Source organism: Malus domestica, chromosome 02 (assembly GCF_042453785.1).
Source record: "Malus domestica chromosome 02, GDT2T_hap1".
Lineage (NCBI taxonomy): Eukaryota > Viridiplantae > Streptophyta > Magnoliopsida > Rosales > Rosaceae > Malus > Malus domestica.
Window position 1 is genome coordinate 29,613,018 of NC_091662.1, and position 17,152 is coordinate 29,630,169.

The 17,152-nt window shown below is 37.3% G+C and overlaps 2 protein-coding genes across 6 annotated transcripts; one reads left to right on the forward strand and one right to left on the reverse strand.

Moving 5' to 3' along the window:
- Positions 1–331: 331 nt before the first annotated feature.
- On the forward strand, positions 332–3,830 carry LOC103408349 (uridylate kinase PUMPKIN, chloroplastic-like). 2 transcript variants are annotated; one of them, XM_008347204.4, is made up of 7 exons: positions 332–1,230; positions 1,627–1,759; positions 1,851–1,904; positions 2,014–2,105; positions 2,640–2,899; positions 3,045–3,215; positions 3,300–3,830. In XM_008347204.4, the coding sequence occupies exons 1-7, from the start codon at positions 539–541 to the stop codon at positions 3,395–3,397; spliced, it is 1,500 nt and encodes a 499-aa protein (XP_008345426.3). In that variant the 5' UTR covers positions 332–538; the 3' UTR covers positions 3,398–3,830. The 2 variants fall into 2 exon arrangements, with proteins under 2 accessions (XP_008345426.3, XP_008345431.3); XM_008347209.4 differs by having other exon boundaries at positions 2,640–2,875.
- A 575-nt stretch (positions 3,831–4,405) lies between these two features.
- Positions 4,406–15,698, reverse strand: LOC103410117 (phosphatidylinositol-3-phosphatase myotubularin-1-like). 4 transcript variants are annotated; one of them, XM_029094071.2, is made up of 19 exons: positions 15,383–15,698; positions 15,154–15,246; positions 14,842–14,916; positions 14,154–14,225; positions 13,191–13,260; positions 12,540–12,589; positions 11,672–11,961; positions 11,478–11,551; positions 11,336–11,399; positions 11,038–11,103; positions 10,681–10,780; positions 10,465–10,578; positions 9,666–9,835; positions 9,457–9,541; positions 8,284–8,487; positions 7,026–7,085; positions 6,800–6,864; positions 6,353–6,632; positions 4,406–5,596 (listed from the first exon to the last, which is right to left on the reverse strand). In XM_029094071.2, the coding sequence occupies exons 1-19, from the start codon at positions 15,491–15,493 to the stop codon at positions 5,078–5,080; spliced, it is 2,562 nt and encodes an 853-aa protein (XP_028949904.1). In that variant the 5' UTR covers positions 15,494–15,698; the 3' UTR covers positions 4,406–5,077. The 4 variants fall into 4 exon arrangements, with proteins under 4 accessions (XP_028949904.1, XP_028949908.1, XP_028949907.1 ...); XM_029094075.2 differs by having other exon boundaries at positions 13,198–13,260; positions 15,383–15,664; XM_029094074.2 differs by lacking the exon at positions 11,672–11,961 and having other exon boundaries at positions 12,544–12,589; positions 15,383–15,696.
- Positions 15,699–17,152: the final 1,454 nt, after the last annotated feature.

Genomic DNA, 17,152 nt, shown 5'->3' on the forward strand with positions numbered 1-17,152 from the left:
AATTATTATAAACTTATATATATAATTATAATTTATTTGATTTAAAATATTTAAAATGAAATAAAATTAAAAATTAAAAGAAAAATTATTCTTCTCCCTCCTCTCTAACATTACTTCCTCTCTTTTTTATGTCAAAATATCAAATAAGCTGTCAAATTAAATTTTATATTTAAAATTTGACATCTTCTTTGAAAATGGTTTAATATTAATTTTCGTACTAACAATATAAACATGATGCAAAAACATTAAGAGCTACAGGGTTCCACTTTTGAAAAAAAAATCTTCTTTTAACGTTTCTCAACAAAATAAATGTAAAAGTGTAACCAGACGTTTGGCGGAGCTGACGGAACCATTACCAGACTGATTTATATTTTTCTGTCAAAGAACCGTTACAGACATATGATGACAGTGCCACAATATCCCAAGTTACCGAATCCCTAACCCTGTTAACCCTTCCGTTTCCATCTCCAACGTTCCGTCACTTAACCTCAAACGCCGTCGTCTCTTTCTCTCTCATCAATCTCAAACCCTAACCCTAATGGCTTCCTCCGACAACTTCCCGATGATCGACGCCTCCTCTCACCTCCAAGCTCCAACGCGCCCCGGCGACACCATCGACTCCGCCGCCGCTGCCAACAACGGCAATTTCTTCCCTCCACCCTTCCCGGACGACATTGATCGGAGTCCGAACCCGACCCGAAACTCCAACACTAAACGGAGCTCTTACTACAATAAAAGATTCAAATCTTCCTCCGCTAACCCTAACCCTACCACCAGCACCACCGAAGCCGAGTCGTCCAGCGGGCCCGAAACGGCATCGCAGCGAGGTGACTATCGGAAGGACCGCGAGGAGTGGAGCGACACTGCCATCGGGTGCCTTCTAGAAGCTTACACCGAGAAATTCAACCAGCTGAACAGGGGAAACCTGCGGGGGAGGGACTGGGAAGAGGTGGCGGAGATGCTCAGCGAGCGGTGTGGGACCGGCGGTGCCAATAAGTCGGCGTACAAGACGGTAGAGCAGTGTAAGAATAAGATTGACAATTTGAAGAAAAGGTACAAGGTGGAGCTGCAGAGGATTACTAATAGTGGGTTGGGTGCCAGTCACTGGCATTGGTTTAAGAAGCTTGAGGTCATTTTAGGGAGTTGCGTTGCTGCGAAAGGTGGCGGTGGTTCGGACGAGGAGCGCAGCGTGGGCAGAGCCGGTGGTAATGCGGCTAAGCAGCTGAAGAGGTATTGTAAATTGTAGTAATAAATATGGTTCAAGTTTTTGGTTGAATCCAAGAAACTTTGCTTTGTTAGGTTTTTAATTTTGGATGAACCATGAACGTGAAATATACGACACTGGTTGAACTTGATTCTCTAGTTAGTGTTTGCTTCTGTTCATGTCATGAATCGGATATATTTGTGCCATTGGACTTTAAAAAGTGCGCCCGCCGGAATAAAGTTAGTGGCATTGGTTCCATGTTTCGGTATTGTTACTGGTTGTAGATGATGGTGGAACTACTTTATACGGTTTCTTGCTCGTACGGGTAAAATTGACATGTCGGGTATGTTCGGTTAATGATTATTGGTTTTCTTTTCACAAACAAAACATCTTCATGGAGCGGCAGATATTTCTGTTGGCAGATACACGCCAGGCAGCGCTGCTTTTGGAAACAACCTGAAAGCCAAGTCGATGCCAAATCTAAAATGGCGAAGAGTGATGCTTAAAATTAGTGGTGCTGCATTAGCTGGGGACTGCCAGAGTATCGACCCCAAGGTGCGAGTTTTAGCTAATACGCTACTGAGTTTTATAATATTAGATTATTTGTGCTGAATAAATGAGCTGACCTGCTTCTCTCTGTAATTAGGTAGCAATGCAGATTGCTGAGGAAGTGGCAAGAGCTTGCCACCTTGGAGTGGAGGTATTTCCTAAACTTGTATTTCTTTTTTACCAATGGTTCTGCTTCCGGTACTTTGTAATCTTTTGGTTTGTGTCATAACCTAGTGTTTTGTATTCTATCCTTTCTAAAGGTAGCAATCGTTGTCGGAGGCCGTAATGTCTTTTGTGGAGAGACTTGGGTGTCTTCTACTGGATTGGATAGGTCTACAGCATACCATATTGGGTAACGTCCAAATTTTTTTTTCTCTGTGTGGTCTAATTCTGTTCAATTATAAAGCTTGAATATCATCTTCATTATGTTCCAATGGTCAGTAAGCAAAAACATCAAATTTCTAGTTTTGACGGTGTCTCAACAGTTTAGTTATTACTTTTATTTCCAAATTTTATTCTGTCAACTTGGTCAGTAGTCAAATACAATGTTACATAATCAAAACTAGGTTGGGGTACTTAAAGGGAGCCGCGCTTTTGATTCGAGCATGTTGTTTAGTGGCCCTCTGGATCTTTAGGCTTGGTTGCAAAATTGCTGGGTTTGCTAGGTTTCACATATGCAGGCTGTCTGTGCGGAAGTTTTGCAGGGGTCGCTAATATCTATTAGTCTGAATCCTCTGTCTACTTCAGTCCAGAAAAATAAAATACCTTCTTTGCTTCCATCTTTGCAGTTATATCTCAACTTCTTTTACAAATAAATAAGTCAATGTACTTATAAAATCTGAATTGGTAAATGCATGCTGTTTCTCTAACGTTGATTTCTCATCAGTATGATGGCAACAGTCATGAATTCTGTAATACTTCAATCAGCTTTAGAGAAGGTGGGTCTTCAGGCACGTGTTCAAACATCATTAACAATCCCAGAGGTTTCTGAGCCATATAACAGGCTTCGAGCCATACGACATCTTGAGAAAGGAAGAGTTGTTATATTTGGTGGTACTGGTGCCGGCACTGGAAATTATCTTTTCACAACTGATACTGCAGCAGCCTTGCGAGCGTCTGAGAGTAGGAGTCTACCCTGGCCCCGATGTATTTCTTTTGTATTCTACTTATTTTATTTTTCTCTATGTTCTTTTTTCCTTTATTTTTCTATTTCATCTATCAACCTATATAATATATATATATATATATATATATAATATTATATTATATAATTATTTTCTTCTGGTGTCAGTTAATGCAGAGGCAGTCGTCAAGGGCACAAACTTCAATGGCATATATGACTCTCATCCTGGTAACAACAGTGCTAATGTTGATATAATTTGCTATAGGGAGGTTGTTCCTAACAGTAATACCTCCATGGATGCCATGGCATTAACATATTGCGAAGAGAATCGAATTCCAGGTTGGTCTCATTCTTTCCTAATTGCACATATTTTAGCAAATGTTGAACCAACATTTAACTAAAAATAATGTGCTTTCTCTGTAGTTGTGATTTTCAATCTGCTGGAACCTGGAAATATTTCAAGAGCTCTATGTGGAGAACAAGTTGGCACTTTGATTGATCAGACTGGAAGGATTATTTAATGCATATGGAGCCATTCCATCCGGTGTTTTGGAAGTACAGTGTAATTTAATACGAAATACTGGTTGTCCATTTGATGGTCCGATAAGTATGTCAGAGTTCCTGTTTCTGTGGTTCCCCTTGTGTTTGCATCGACATGTAATTTCTCTCAGGAAACTTCAGAGTATGTCGGAGAAAGCGATGAAGCAGGTGAGGTATGGCTGTTGGTTTTGTTGTGAATGCAAAATCATGTAGTAAGAAAGCAAGGAAGCGAGCCGAGTAAGGCCGGTTTAATGTAGATGTGAACATGTAGATGTGAACGATTGTGAAGAAAACAAGGAAGCAGCCGTGTAACTGGTAAAGCATTTCTTTAGTTGTAAATGTAAACAGAGTGTATTCTAAAAAGACTAATGGGATTACAAATGCGATCGCCTGTTTTCAAGCAGTTCTTGACAATCATCACGTGAGTCTACGTTTTTTGTATCTTGCTGTTTCATTTTTGTTTGGTACACCAGAGCTGAAAGTTCGAGTAAATATCAGTGGATGGGTGTTGAGTATTGCATTAGAGTTAGGTTACGCTTATGCCTCATAGTTCCCATTGAATGGTGGAGTTTCGTGTTTTACAGATACCGATGACGTGCAACGCTCACCGGCCGTGCATCAACGATGGTAGGGGGTGTTCATGAGTTGGGGTTCTGTTTTAGGATTGTGAAATCAAAATAATGTTGGTGGGTGGAAGATTAAAGGGCTAAAATCAAGGAGGTTTATTTCACTTTGGGAATGTTTAGGTGATGGTACCTCAATTAAGAGAAGATAAATGCACAGGGTTCTTACCGAAATGCCTTCTGCGAGTCGTTGCTACGATGTAATCGCGATTTTGAGCGTCACCAGTTCGGCAAATCGCTACTTTCGCACACGATCGATCGACATGGCACCCGTACACCGCATTTACAATTCACACGGGGATGAATATTTGGCTAAAAAAAGGGGCTCAATTCAAACAATTACAAAATCATTTAAGTCGGTCTGGATTTTCACTAAAAGAAAAATTTTATTGCATCCGGAGTCCTGGTATACATAAATCGGCTCAAAAACTAACCTCATTTAGGAGATAAAATTGCCTCCTTTGAAAACTAACCTCATTTAGGAGATAAAATTGCCGCCTTTACAATTAACCGTACAAGCAACAACCAAAAATGTAATGAGCCACTTAGTGTAGTGATGTTCCTCTTCACTTATAAGCAAGAGACCTTATGTTCGATTCTCATCAAATGCAAAATTGAACCACATTATTATGACAAACCTATTGAAAGGTCTCACTCCTCAGCTAACTCTAAATCCTCTGTACAATAGATCTAGAGACCCATATTCATATTTTCGGTCCATCCTTCGTCGTTCCTCTCGTTTTCGCTTTAAGGGCATCCCTACCAAAAATCTTGGAACTATCCTAAAAGAAACTTTGAAGTCTATATGGGAATTTCCAACGTTGCGGGAGTAGTGAGGTTGGTCCGATACCTCCAAGAATGCTCCAAAAGATATTATATTCACACCCCAAATTACTTCTCACACACCTTTTTAATTTTTTAATATTTTCTACACACCACTAACACTTGATAGAAAAATATTAAAAAAATTAAAAGGATGTGGGAGAAGTAATTTGGGATGTGTGAATATAATCTCACATGCTCCAAATTTAGATACGATTATTTCGGCTGGAAATAGCTATCATAAATAGAAAGTTTATCAAAATCCTCGTAGTTAGCCTTTAGTCCGAGAAATTGGCTACCCAACTGAGCACAACCAGCTTCTGGCCACCGGCAGCCCCCATCTCGCATGCGTAACGGGCATAACGTTTCACATACTCGGCCGACTGGGTTGCTGGAAGCATCATCATCTGCCATAACTGTGATCGAAACAGAGAGGTCTGATTTCTCATCGCGCTGCACGGTGCCATCCGCTTCTCTTTTTAAATAGTAAGGTGACTTCTGCGAAGGTTCAATTTGGCTGCTCTCGATGTCGAAGGCGCAATCTCCGCTGTTTGAAAAGTGGACCCTGCATCCCAGTGATTGTACAGCTCGCTTTATGGCCTCACTTTCCTTGGTTGCCCTCGTGGCCATCTGCTTAACTGAGCTGCTAACTTGCTTCTCATTTTGCAGTTCTGCGGTTAATGATTCCATCATGGTGGCAATTTCTTTAGCTTTCCTTTCTGCCATTTCTTTTTCCTGCAAGGAGTTTTAGAGCCAATGTAAAATGTTATTATTCAAGTCGCATAAGCAAAAGGTAACATGCCATTTAAGTTTTGGGAAACAATCGATCAGAGACGTACGAAACATAAACCACCATCTTCCACAAACATATTAGGCTTGTCAATAAACAAAAATTTATCAACTATACCAATCCCTCGTTGGCCTTTAAAATGTTTAGATCAACATCATTGGCTTGCTTGACACAAGTACACATTATATTCAGGTTGATTTACCAAATAATTGACCTACAATACAAGCAATAAAATAATCATGTCATATTGACATGAAGAAGGCGAAAACGCTGAAAAGCCACTTGGGCTCAATTTCACAAATAACAATCTACGGTAAAAAGTTTTGGCTGACATGATGATCAATAGCAACTGACAGAGATTATGAATAAAAGATTTAACCACAAATATTTCAAATTTCAAATTGTTTTTGTTTTCATTTCCAAATCCAGTTTGTATGCATTCTTGCTGCAGTTTAGCTAGAATCTTGATCTGTTGGTTTTTCAGTTTTCCTAGAGACCAAAGAGGGCCTTATTCTTGAATTTCTATTACCCAAAAAAATGGGGCAACCTAAACACGACGTAATTATTAAATAGGCCGGATACAACATGGCACAATTGCAAGCCCTACACTACGATCAAGAACGCTCCCTCTCTTAGAATAAGACTAGAGAAGGGAATTTAGAGGAAAGATTTTAGAAGCCAGTATCCAGAAGAATTATTACCTTTTGTAGTTCAGAGAATTTAACATCCATTTGCCTAAATTGAGCTTCAATCCCTCCAGTTTGAGCCTCTGAGGGACAAGCCCAACGAAGATGGAATTGAGGCCAGAGAGTTGGTGCTAAAGCTGCTGCTGGAGGTAACAGTGGACCATCATGTTTTAATGGATCATAAAAGTAGTTATAGTGCACATGAGAACTTCCCTGCGAAGCACGTAAATCAGCCAAATATGCCCACATGCATCCACAAGCTTCAGGTACACCACATAGCTGCCTCTCTCTTTCACTGAAATACATAAGCAATCGGGAAAAAGTACTTTTAGTACTTGAATAATAGTTTGCGTCAGAAGCCTCTGGGTCAACTATTCTATCAAATAAACCGAGCACAATTTTGCACGGTCAACTTGTTTTTCGAGAAGAGATGCAAAACATGCTATATTTCAAACTTCTTACCTATTACAGAAGAAGTTTCCAAAGCGACATGATAGAACACAGTCCAATAGATCAACCAGAAATGCCTTGTAAAAAAATAGTAGAAAATTTAATGAGATATTGTTCCCTGACCACAAAGGAACATTAAAAAACAGATAAAGTTGTTCCATGACACTTTCAACTGCATTCGTGAGCAGTTTCATCAGCAAAAGAAAAATGAGTGCTCTTATGAAAGAAGGATGCATACCGAAGAAAACTCAAAAGCAAAAGGATACATCCGCAGTAATTGTGAAACACAATCAACCCACTGCATCAGAAAAGCATAAGATTAGTGACTATACAGCAGAGAAAAGAAAGAAAAAAAAAAGTTCAGGTGCAACATGTTCGCAATCTCAGACCATTCCTCAAAATTAAGCACTTGGCGTTGTTTCAAGTGGAAAGGACAAACTTGACAGAAAAATGGAAGTTGACTGAGAGTGAACCGCTGCTGAAATTCAACAGAGAAGTAGTAACATTTATTTTACAATTTTGGTAATACTTGATTGCTTATTGACAGTAACTCTTACATCTCTCAATTAATAAGCTTGGCTTCTCCTATTTACCCACAAGACAACATGAAATAACAAATAAACGATGAATTTCTAACTAGGAACCTCAAAAACATATTGCACGGGCTGTACTCTATTGTAACCAATGTTGCATGGGTACTCTGTTTTTTTGGGGTTAGTGGGAGTATCAGGCTTGGATACCCCTTGATTACGTAAAATCGACTATCTGTTGAATACGGATGTTGAGGACACGAGGTGGATACGGTCAAGGATATGATTGGGGTGTTTTGCAACTTCCTTTTAAAGAGGGGTCAGATTGGCTATTTTTGAAAAGGCCAAAAGTCACAAATGATCCTTGTGGTTTATGGTAATTGTTACTTTGCCATGGTTCAAGTTTTGTCAATTTTTCCGTTATGATATATTTAAGAAACCAACTTTGGTCAAGTGTTCAATTTTCTTCAATTCATATAACTTGGTGTCCACGTGGGCTTCATGTTCAAGAGCATTATCTTCCTCTATCCAATCTCACTTATAAGTTGGTATATGAAACAACTTTTGTGGTGCATTAGAGACTTGAAACAAAGATTTTTCAGGTTTACTTGAGTGAAATCATAGTGATTCCAGATGACTTTGGGATTGGACATAAAAATACTAAAATGCCCATATACATGACACACGTGGTTGCCAAGTTACACAAAATGATGAAAATTGAACATTTAACTAAATTGATAGTAGAAGTAAATCACATGAGAAAATTTTAGTACACCACAAGGACAACAAAGAAGAAGAAAGCCTGTATGAAACTTGAACACGAATCCTTGATTTTATTGTGTTCCATTTGTGTGAATCGATTGATATTTGTTAATATGATGAATGAGTTCTTTTTTGGTTTAGAAGTATAAGAATAGGGAGTTGAATTTTAATGCACTAATTATGTACCAATATAACAAGGCGCACCTGCAGAAATATGGGAGAATAGTTATTTGAATTCTGTGAATGAGAAGGCACTTGAGACGCTGACTGGCGACTGGGTGATGATTGGAGATTCGGAGCAGAGTACTGCCTTGTTAATTCAGAAGGCATGTTGCCACTTCCTGCTGGCATGCCAACTCGATCTGCAAATGGGTGACCAAATGCTAGCCAATCTTTCTCAATGAGTGCCTGCATCAAAGCAAATAATTAAAATATTTTATAGTCACTTCAAAATCAAAAAGGAAAATTGTGAGTCAAAAGACAGACAACCGTCAACAACCACATGTTTAAACTAAATTTTTTACAATTCAACCCTGGAAAATTGACTTCCAAGATATGCACCAATTCCATAATATGGCAACTCTAGTATTGGTAGAAGAAAAAAAAGGTAAAAAAAAGGGTCTTTTTGCAATAAAGTCAACCAGATAAATATACACTGTATGTTGTCCCCAAAACAGAATTTGTTTGTCTTTAACACTATCATTTTTTTTAAATAACTACTTACAAAAGACACCCGAGGTTTTGGGGAACTTAAAAATGGAACACAGCGTTCCAATTTTGTAACATTACTAGATGAAGTATTAAAACTAAAACACTTCAAGTCATACTTGTGTCTGACCGAAATCAGGTGAGAAAAAAATGTCTGGGTGTGGTCTGATTGCCTTCTACAAATGGGACCCCCACCTATTACGTAAAGAGTTAACAGAGGCCTAGACAATTAGACACAAGTGTTTTAATACTTTAGGTAGTAGTGTTAAAAAAATGGAAAGGCTGTGTCCATTTTTGAAGTGACCCCAAACCTCAGGGGTGTATTTTGTAATTAGCTCTAAAAAACAGTTAATGATTCGACTTAGAATTTACACTTTAATGTACCACTCTAAATCCCCTAAACCTCACTAAACACAAAACCATTGGTTGATAAAATAAAAATAAGCAGCTGTTCATGCCTGCAGTGCAATTGACACTCCAGCGTCAAAAGTGCAGAAGGACTACCGCCAGAAGGCCCAGAACAGAAAAAGAAATACACTCCTTTTAACATAAATGTGTTCCTCTTACTGGTTTTTCCTTATTTTTCCAAAATAATGCATATACCCATGAAATCGAAGAAAAACTAGCATCACAAAACAGGGTATCTTTCCAAGTATGTCCAGCAGATACCTGAAACCCAGTTAAAGTACGATAGTATGGATCAAGCAACAAATTGGCAAGTGAAATCAGCTGAGTGGTCCTGTCCCATCCATCACTAAACAAAAGAATTGCAAATTTAGATGTTAAAACACCAAAAATGGACTGATAAAAAAAGAAAAAAGAAAAATGGAAAATCTGAAACAGCCAGTTTGATGAAGTACAAATATAATAGACCTTACCTACAATGTACAAGCACTGATGCCGACTCCAAAGCAACACGAGCAGCAATCCAAGCAGAACCAGCCAAGACACTTTGAACATGTATTAACCAACCACTGTCCCCCAAAGTTGACACTGAAGCAGACATACTGCTAAGGTTGCCTCCACCCCACGTCCATCCACCATTTCTCTGTCAATATTAACAAGTATAAAACATAAATTATCTCCCACATTAAATAACATTTTTTTTATTTATTGATCGAGAAAAAGGCCATAACAAACTTGATCTTTCCTTACTCTATCCCTCTATTCTTTTCATTGTAAATACTTTCACCACTATAAATTTTATCTAATAATTTTTTTTCCTCTCAAAAAGAAAAATATTCACATTCCCTGTTTCTTAGCAAGCCTCAGGACCCGTTGGAAAAGACACTTTGAGACACATGGGGCCACAGGTCCACAACCTCTGAGTTCTCCAAAAGTACTTCCATTTCACTTTCAGATATAATCCATCTACTTTTTGAATTGACGCCTTCTTTTATACATAAATAACTCCCATTTGGTATCAACCATACTTGTTGCAGAGTTTAAAAACCATAATTAAATAAAGTTTTACATGCAGACCTGATATGAGGTCAGCTCTGGAATCCTTACTCTACCCATCAATACAAGTAACTTTGATCTTTGACCAAAAAAAGAGTAGCTTTGATCCACAAATACAACATACTTCATAGCTATGCTATCAGAATATAATAACTTAGAGAACCACAAGTTAACACAAATAAAAAGCCCAGATATTCATAAGATATCAAAACTAACCAAGAAAGATGACATTCCATCCGAAGAAGCTGCACCATGAGTGTCTAAGTAGTCTCTGAGTCGGGCAAAGCTCTCTCTCATCGCATGTATGTTGTCTATCCCAAAGAAAACTATCTGATACACATACACCCCAAAAAAATAAATAGTATGTTATATAATTTTTGATGTTACACACCCACAGATGCATAAATAAAAAAATCCAAACCTTAGAGATACCTCAGATTGAAGATAATTTGAAGATGACTCAGAGCCACCTCCCATAGCACCATTAGCTAAAGCATTCTTTCGAGGTCTTGCATCAGCTATATATAATTTCCTGGAAGATAGAGGAAAAACCAAACATTTTTACTTAAATCACAAGATATAATAAACATTCTGAAATGATACAACATAAAAGAGAACGTGCTCTTTTTTGTTATTATTATTAAAACACATTAATGTTTGTTGCTTTGCAACATTGACCCATTAGCAATAAACGTCATTAATAAGTAGATGCAACAAGAATAACTGAACGTGAAAAAGTAACACGGAAAAAAGTTCGAAGCAACAAGTTGAAGAAAAATTATCACTTACCTCGGTTTACCTCTTGTACCAGCAAGCTTAGTGCAAAGTGCAGCAACAATCTTTTCATCTGTGTTGCTGCATACAAGTTAATGCATGCGAATATGCGATCAACACCAATTTCATAAAAATCATGCACAATATAGGATAGTATATAGGTGCTCTAAATTCCAAGAATTAAAAGTAAACTATATATGTATGATATCATTCCTTTACCGGGTTGTCCTATTGACAGATGTCAACCATATCTACTCTATGTGCGTGCAAAAGGTGATAGTAGATTTCATTTTCAAAAGATAGATAATATTACCTCCTCATATTCCTCATGAGACCAACTAAGGGTTGGGATGACCGTGCAAGAACTGCTCCAGTTTCTGTAAGTTGTCAAGAACATAAGGACAAAAGGGATGAATAATACAACAAACAGAGCTACAAAAGGACTTTTTGCATACTTGAATCACACCATGTAACTACAGGCAAGCGACCTCTTGCTCGGAAGTTGGAAGCTTGGAGTACTTCTTCATCACTAGCATCGGCAAACATGAAAAAAATTATTAGTTGTGTAGTTCCAAGGAATGAAGTAAGCCTCATTAAACCTGGAAAAACTTGGGACAGAAGTATGAAATGATGGATCTTAAACTCTTACGTTATGGATTTTGGAACTATCAAGGCAAATGGATAACTCTGGCACAGTATATAGCTGGAATTTATACTACTTATTCTCCACAAATCATTAGAAAATGTGAATGAACCATCTTCAATCATATCCATCGATGGTTGTGGGAACCGTTTTCCAAGAAGCCGAAGATACTCATTTAGTAACCGCACCTTTGGGCTGGTGTTACCAAATTTGGATGGTCCAGACACAAAAGCATAAAGATCCCACAGATTTGCTGGCTTTGTACACCTTACTAATGCATCAAATATTGCACGTCTCTGCTAGTTTTTTGTTTTTAAATACCCATGTTAGACAACTGTTCACAACTTCAAATGCAATAAGCAACTAACAGTTTACCATGATATTGAAAACCTTTACACACCAGTAAGATTCTTTCAAGGTTATGGGCATAAAGTACAGACACAAGACAGGCAAGTACATAAATCGCTTAATCTCTCAAGTTTAATTGTTTATGTACTCTACAGATAATACTTTTTCATGACATGCAAAGGACAGTCCATCCCCCCCATACCGACCATCAGTATTCACTTTCAACTGATATGTTAAACGTAGTTTCAGCTATAATAAACTGCAAGTGTTCTTTATTTATGACGACTACTATCAGTTAAACATTCAATCTAATGAAGAGCAGTCAAGGGATATTATGAAGTGCGATTTGACGTAAAAAAGAAAAATGTTGTCTTAAATTGATGAAATTAGTTTTTGAGAGTGATGTTCAGTTTTGTCACAACATTTGCAAAACCATAGATATAAAAGATACAAAACCTTTAACAGATATAGACTGGAATGGACCACAATCCAAAAGTATCAAGAAGTATTCACAAAAATAATTTACCTGCCTTGTTTTAGGACGAAACCCAAAGACAATGGTCCTCATGTCTTTACCTGCAAAGTATAAATGCATAAAACTATTAGTTCTCTCAAGCCCATAAGACCTATCACTGGACTAACAAGCTATATTTACTGAAATATATGAGTATCAACGCAAAGGATGCCATGAGCAACTAGACATACTTGGACCCACCACTCCAGTAGCAACTATGAAATTAAAAAGAGAATTTTTCTTGTACAAAGTATAGACAACTACACAACTTAGCCTTATTAAATAAAACATCTTAATCTCCCAAAAATCAATTAATGAAGAGTCATAATTAACTAACATAATCCCTTCTGTCAAGATGACCATATGTGGGAATGTGAATAAGAACTGTTTGAGAAAATCAAAGCAGACCAGGGGGAGAACTTTGGCCTGTATAAAACCAACAAAATTTAGAGGCAGTGAGCCAAATAACCATGTCATTGCAACGAACACCAATACTATAGTAGTCTTGAGGATTTCTATATTGTTTAACAAACACATCTAACATAGAAACCACACCTCTTTTCATAACACAATCTTCAAATGATACTGAATCTCACATGATAACCAATTAAACAACAAAAGAATTCATAAAAATTTACAGAAGTACTTCATATTAAATCGTACCAATGACCTGAAGAAGTCGTCTTGATGGACTCTTTTCAGATTGACGAGGGGTTGACTGATTCTTTACGACCTACAAAGTCAAAGAAATACAATGAACTGGCTATGTCCACATCCCAAAGAGAAACACTACTGGTGAAAACGATATTGAAAAATAAATAATTGACAGATTCTGGTCACTACCAGACATGTATGAACTTTCTTAAAGCTCTGTCATCTCACAAAATACGGCAAGACGTGAATTTATTCTCTCAAAACAAAAATGTGACAAGGAGTGCAGAGATAGATGGTGCAAAAGAATGTCAAAATAGGCAGATCACTGGCGTATTGGTGGTAGATCACCAGAGAAGTGGAACAAAGAATTGGGAAAGCATGAAGGACAACACCTGATGGAGTTGGAAAGGACTTGGATGGGGAGAGCTTTGATATTAAAAATGTAATCAAATATTTCATATTGACACATGGCATGTGTACTTACTTGGAATGGGGTAAGTCATGAATTGAAGAAGGGAAAGAAGGAATGTGTATGGGATTGACTAGTCCCTCTAGTTAATATTATTCCTGATTTTTCTGATATTTGATAACAGATTTTAATGAGGAACCCACACTTTTTTTTATATTCCATATGAGTTAGTAAACACAGGGAAGTCAGAAATTAAAATAATTCCAATACCCATGTTTTAGTAAATGCAAGAAAGTCAAGACCCGGAAAGATTTTCCATGTAAGTAAACATGCCCACGATTCTTTTTAATAAAAAAATATTAAAACTACTCACAGTTAAAAATATGTGACCAGGCATCTCATAAGCTTTCCTCAATTAATTTCATCTCTAAATCTTTCAAAGATGCAAGACTCTTAGAAAGGTTATAGATACAAATGTCTTGGAGATTGGAGCACCACAGAAAAGTTTATCACAAGACTTGTTTGTCTACAATAAAAATGTATATATGGAGATTAGAACTTACAATTTTGGTGAACTTCTCAATTGTTGTCAAAGGTATCGTGCCAAGCGCAATAACATTCCTTGTTCCCTCACTCTAAAAACAAAGGTAAGAATATCAAATTAGCTATTTTGGGTCTACATGGGAGCACACACATACACCAACAACATCATTATATTGCAGACGATTATATATATTTATGTACTATATCTTTTACATTCCTCAAAACTGCAAACAACTTATGCGCTAACAATTTCACTAGCAGTAACAGAAACAAGTACAAAACCTAAAAATGCAATGTCTACTGCAAAACTTTTTCTTTATCCTTTTATTAATAAATCTTGAAGGTTTCTCTCTCCCTTTTTTTGTTTTTCAATTTTTCCATCACCTTCTTCCTTCTCATCATATGGACAATTGCACAGATACTCACTCAGGTGATCAGCCCAAGGGGTAAATTCCAGACCTTAAATATAACAGCATCTGCACGCACATATCTAATTTCTGCTCCCCCAATCTCATCTGTTTCAAACTCACTCTTCTAACATAACTCACTCTAGATTGCCACATTACTAACATGAACTTCATTGTTACCAAAATTACTCCTCTTCAAACATGAATTTCACTCGGGCATGCATTAAACAAACAGAACGAAACTTCAGAATGAAATGCACTTGAAAATAGCACATCTTCACATATCACATGAACCACTTACCAGGAATAGAAGACGAAAATTGGTCACTATCAAGGTCCCTGCCTCATCCGTATTAACTAGAACAACTCCATACCCCTAAAAGTAAATTTCAAATATCAGAAAACTTCCCCGGCATCCCATTAATTAATAAAGAAAACACCAAATTACATCCATCTTTGTTCGTACTTGTAATTAATTACAAAGAAATCCTCCACAGCTATACATAATTAATCGAGAATTCGGAAATACAAGAAGAAAAGAATTACATTGTAATTAAACTATTAGTATAAGAAAATTCACTGTTTCAGCTTATTATTCAATAATCCAATGTACCTCAACTTGGACTTGCTCGGCTTCAAGCAAGCACTCCAATTTTACATGCGAAACGGACTGAGAAACGGACCGCGAAACCGACCGCGAAACAGGCTGCAAAACAAAATTAGAAAACAAAATGTGGGAATTGAAGATTACGAACAAAATTCAAAGTGAATGAGGAACAAAATTTGAATAAAAATAGAAAAATCATGGAGAAAGAACCCTAGAAGTGGAGAGAGAAGAGGACCTCAATGGTCCAGTCGAGGGCGTCCCAGAGGCCAGTGGCCTCCATCTTCTCGGACTCGGAAGAGTCCCTGAGGGGCGTTGATCGACCTGAACGGTGCTTCGGTGCTGCCATGCCGCGAAGGACGCCGTTTGTCCGACTTTCGACAAGATAATGGAAGAGATAGAGATAGAGAGAGAGAGAGAGAGAGAGAGACGTGAGGTTTCTCGTCGTTTTATTGGTTGTTTGTTGTTGGTGGTGAATGAATCGGCGGAGGGAGGGAGGGAGGGAGGGAGGGAAGGGAGAGGGCTTTACCTGCCTTTCAAAGAAGTAGCGGTTCGCACGCGATCTATTTTATTAAAATTATTATTTTATTATTATTTGCGTGTACGGACCACCCCTTCACAAACTCTCTCTTTTTGGGTTGGTAAATGAATTTTAATTTTACTAAAACGGTAGAGCGCAAAAAAAGTAACAAATCATATGAGGGGAGCAAATGAAGGCCTTGAAAACATTATCATTCAACAGCAATGGATATTTTTAGGTGAGAGAAGTACTGGTAGGAGAGCAACTTTCATCGAACTGCTAAATTTTGATAATGACAGCATTTTGTATCATGCAAGTCCTTCTTATAGATAAAATTTGCAACACAAGTTGCGAATCAACAAAAGTTTGCAACAAAACTTACTCTAACGTAATACTCTTGAAATCATAACTAGGGAATGTAAAATTAAAGGCTATTCGACAAATATGGTAAACACCACAGGTTCTCTCCTAGGGTATCTAATTCCTAAGCGTTGATATCATTTTGTCACGCCCCGACCCACGAATAAGAACTATTTACGAGCTAGGGTGTGAGTCATATCTTAGCTATAGAAATAAATTCTACAACCAAGATATGGTGGAAAACAAAATTAAATACCATACATTATATAACAAAATCTTACATAAAATTTATCGAATACACAACGAAATAACAATAGTGCACAAATTAATTCACAACAAAAACTACCAATTAAATAATAATTAAATTGTAACAATTCTTTCAAATGCATGAAATATATGCAAATGAGATGGATGAATGTACTCACTCCCTTCTGATCCTACTAACACATACCTAAGGCATCCAAGTCTGCACGTTTCATACCATGCTTATAGCACTTGGCTTCGAATACCCTATAATATGAGTTAACTCCCATTCATCCATTAAGCCCAATTTTCATAATTTATTTCTCCATCTCCACTTTATTTTTATAGGCACTTCCTCCGACGCCCAATTGTATATTTAAGCCCTTCTCTCGACACTTGACATATAAAAGATTTCATTATTATATATTCAAGGCATTCTCTATCTCTTGAATATCTCCACAACTCAAACACTTTACACAACTCAACTCTTTTTCTTGCTTTGCAATGCATATGTATATGTCAAGTTCACATAGATATCAATAAACACATTCTCTTTAACAAGCCTGCAAGTTTCAACATAAATCAAATTAATTTGTAACAAGAGTACTATAATCATAAATCTACAACAAAGTAATAATCTTTAACAACAACATAAATGATAAACAATACATTACCATTTCCTCCTCTTTTATTGTATTCAATTTCATTTCCTCCCTCTTGTTCTCTTTCTTCCTTTGCCACTTCCCCTTGCTCTTCAGAGATGTTGGCCGTGCAAAGAGGTTGGCCGAGAATGCTAGCTTAACCGAACATCAATTGTTCGAACTGGCATACAAGTCACCACATATATTGGATTGTTGTTGTTTTTGGATATGTCATAGAAGAGAT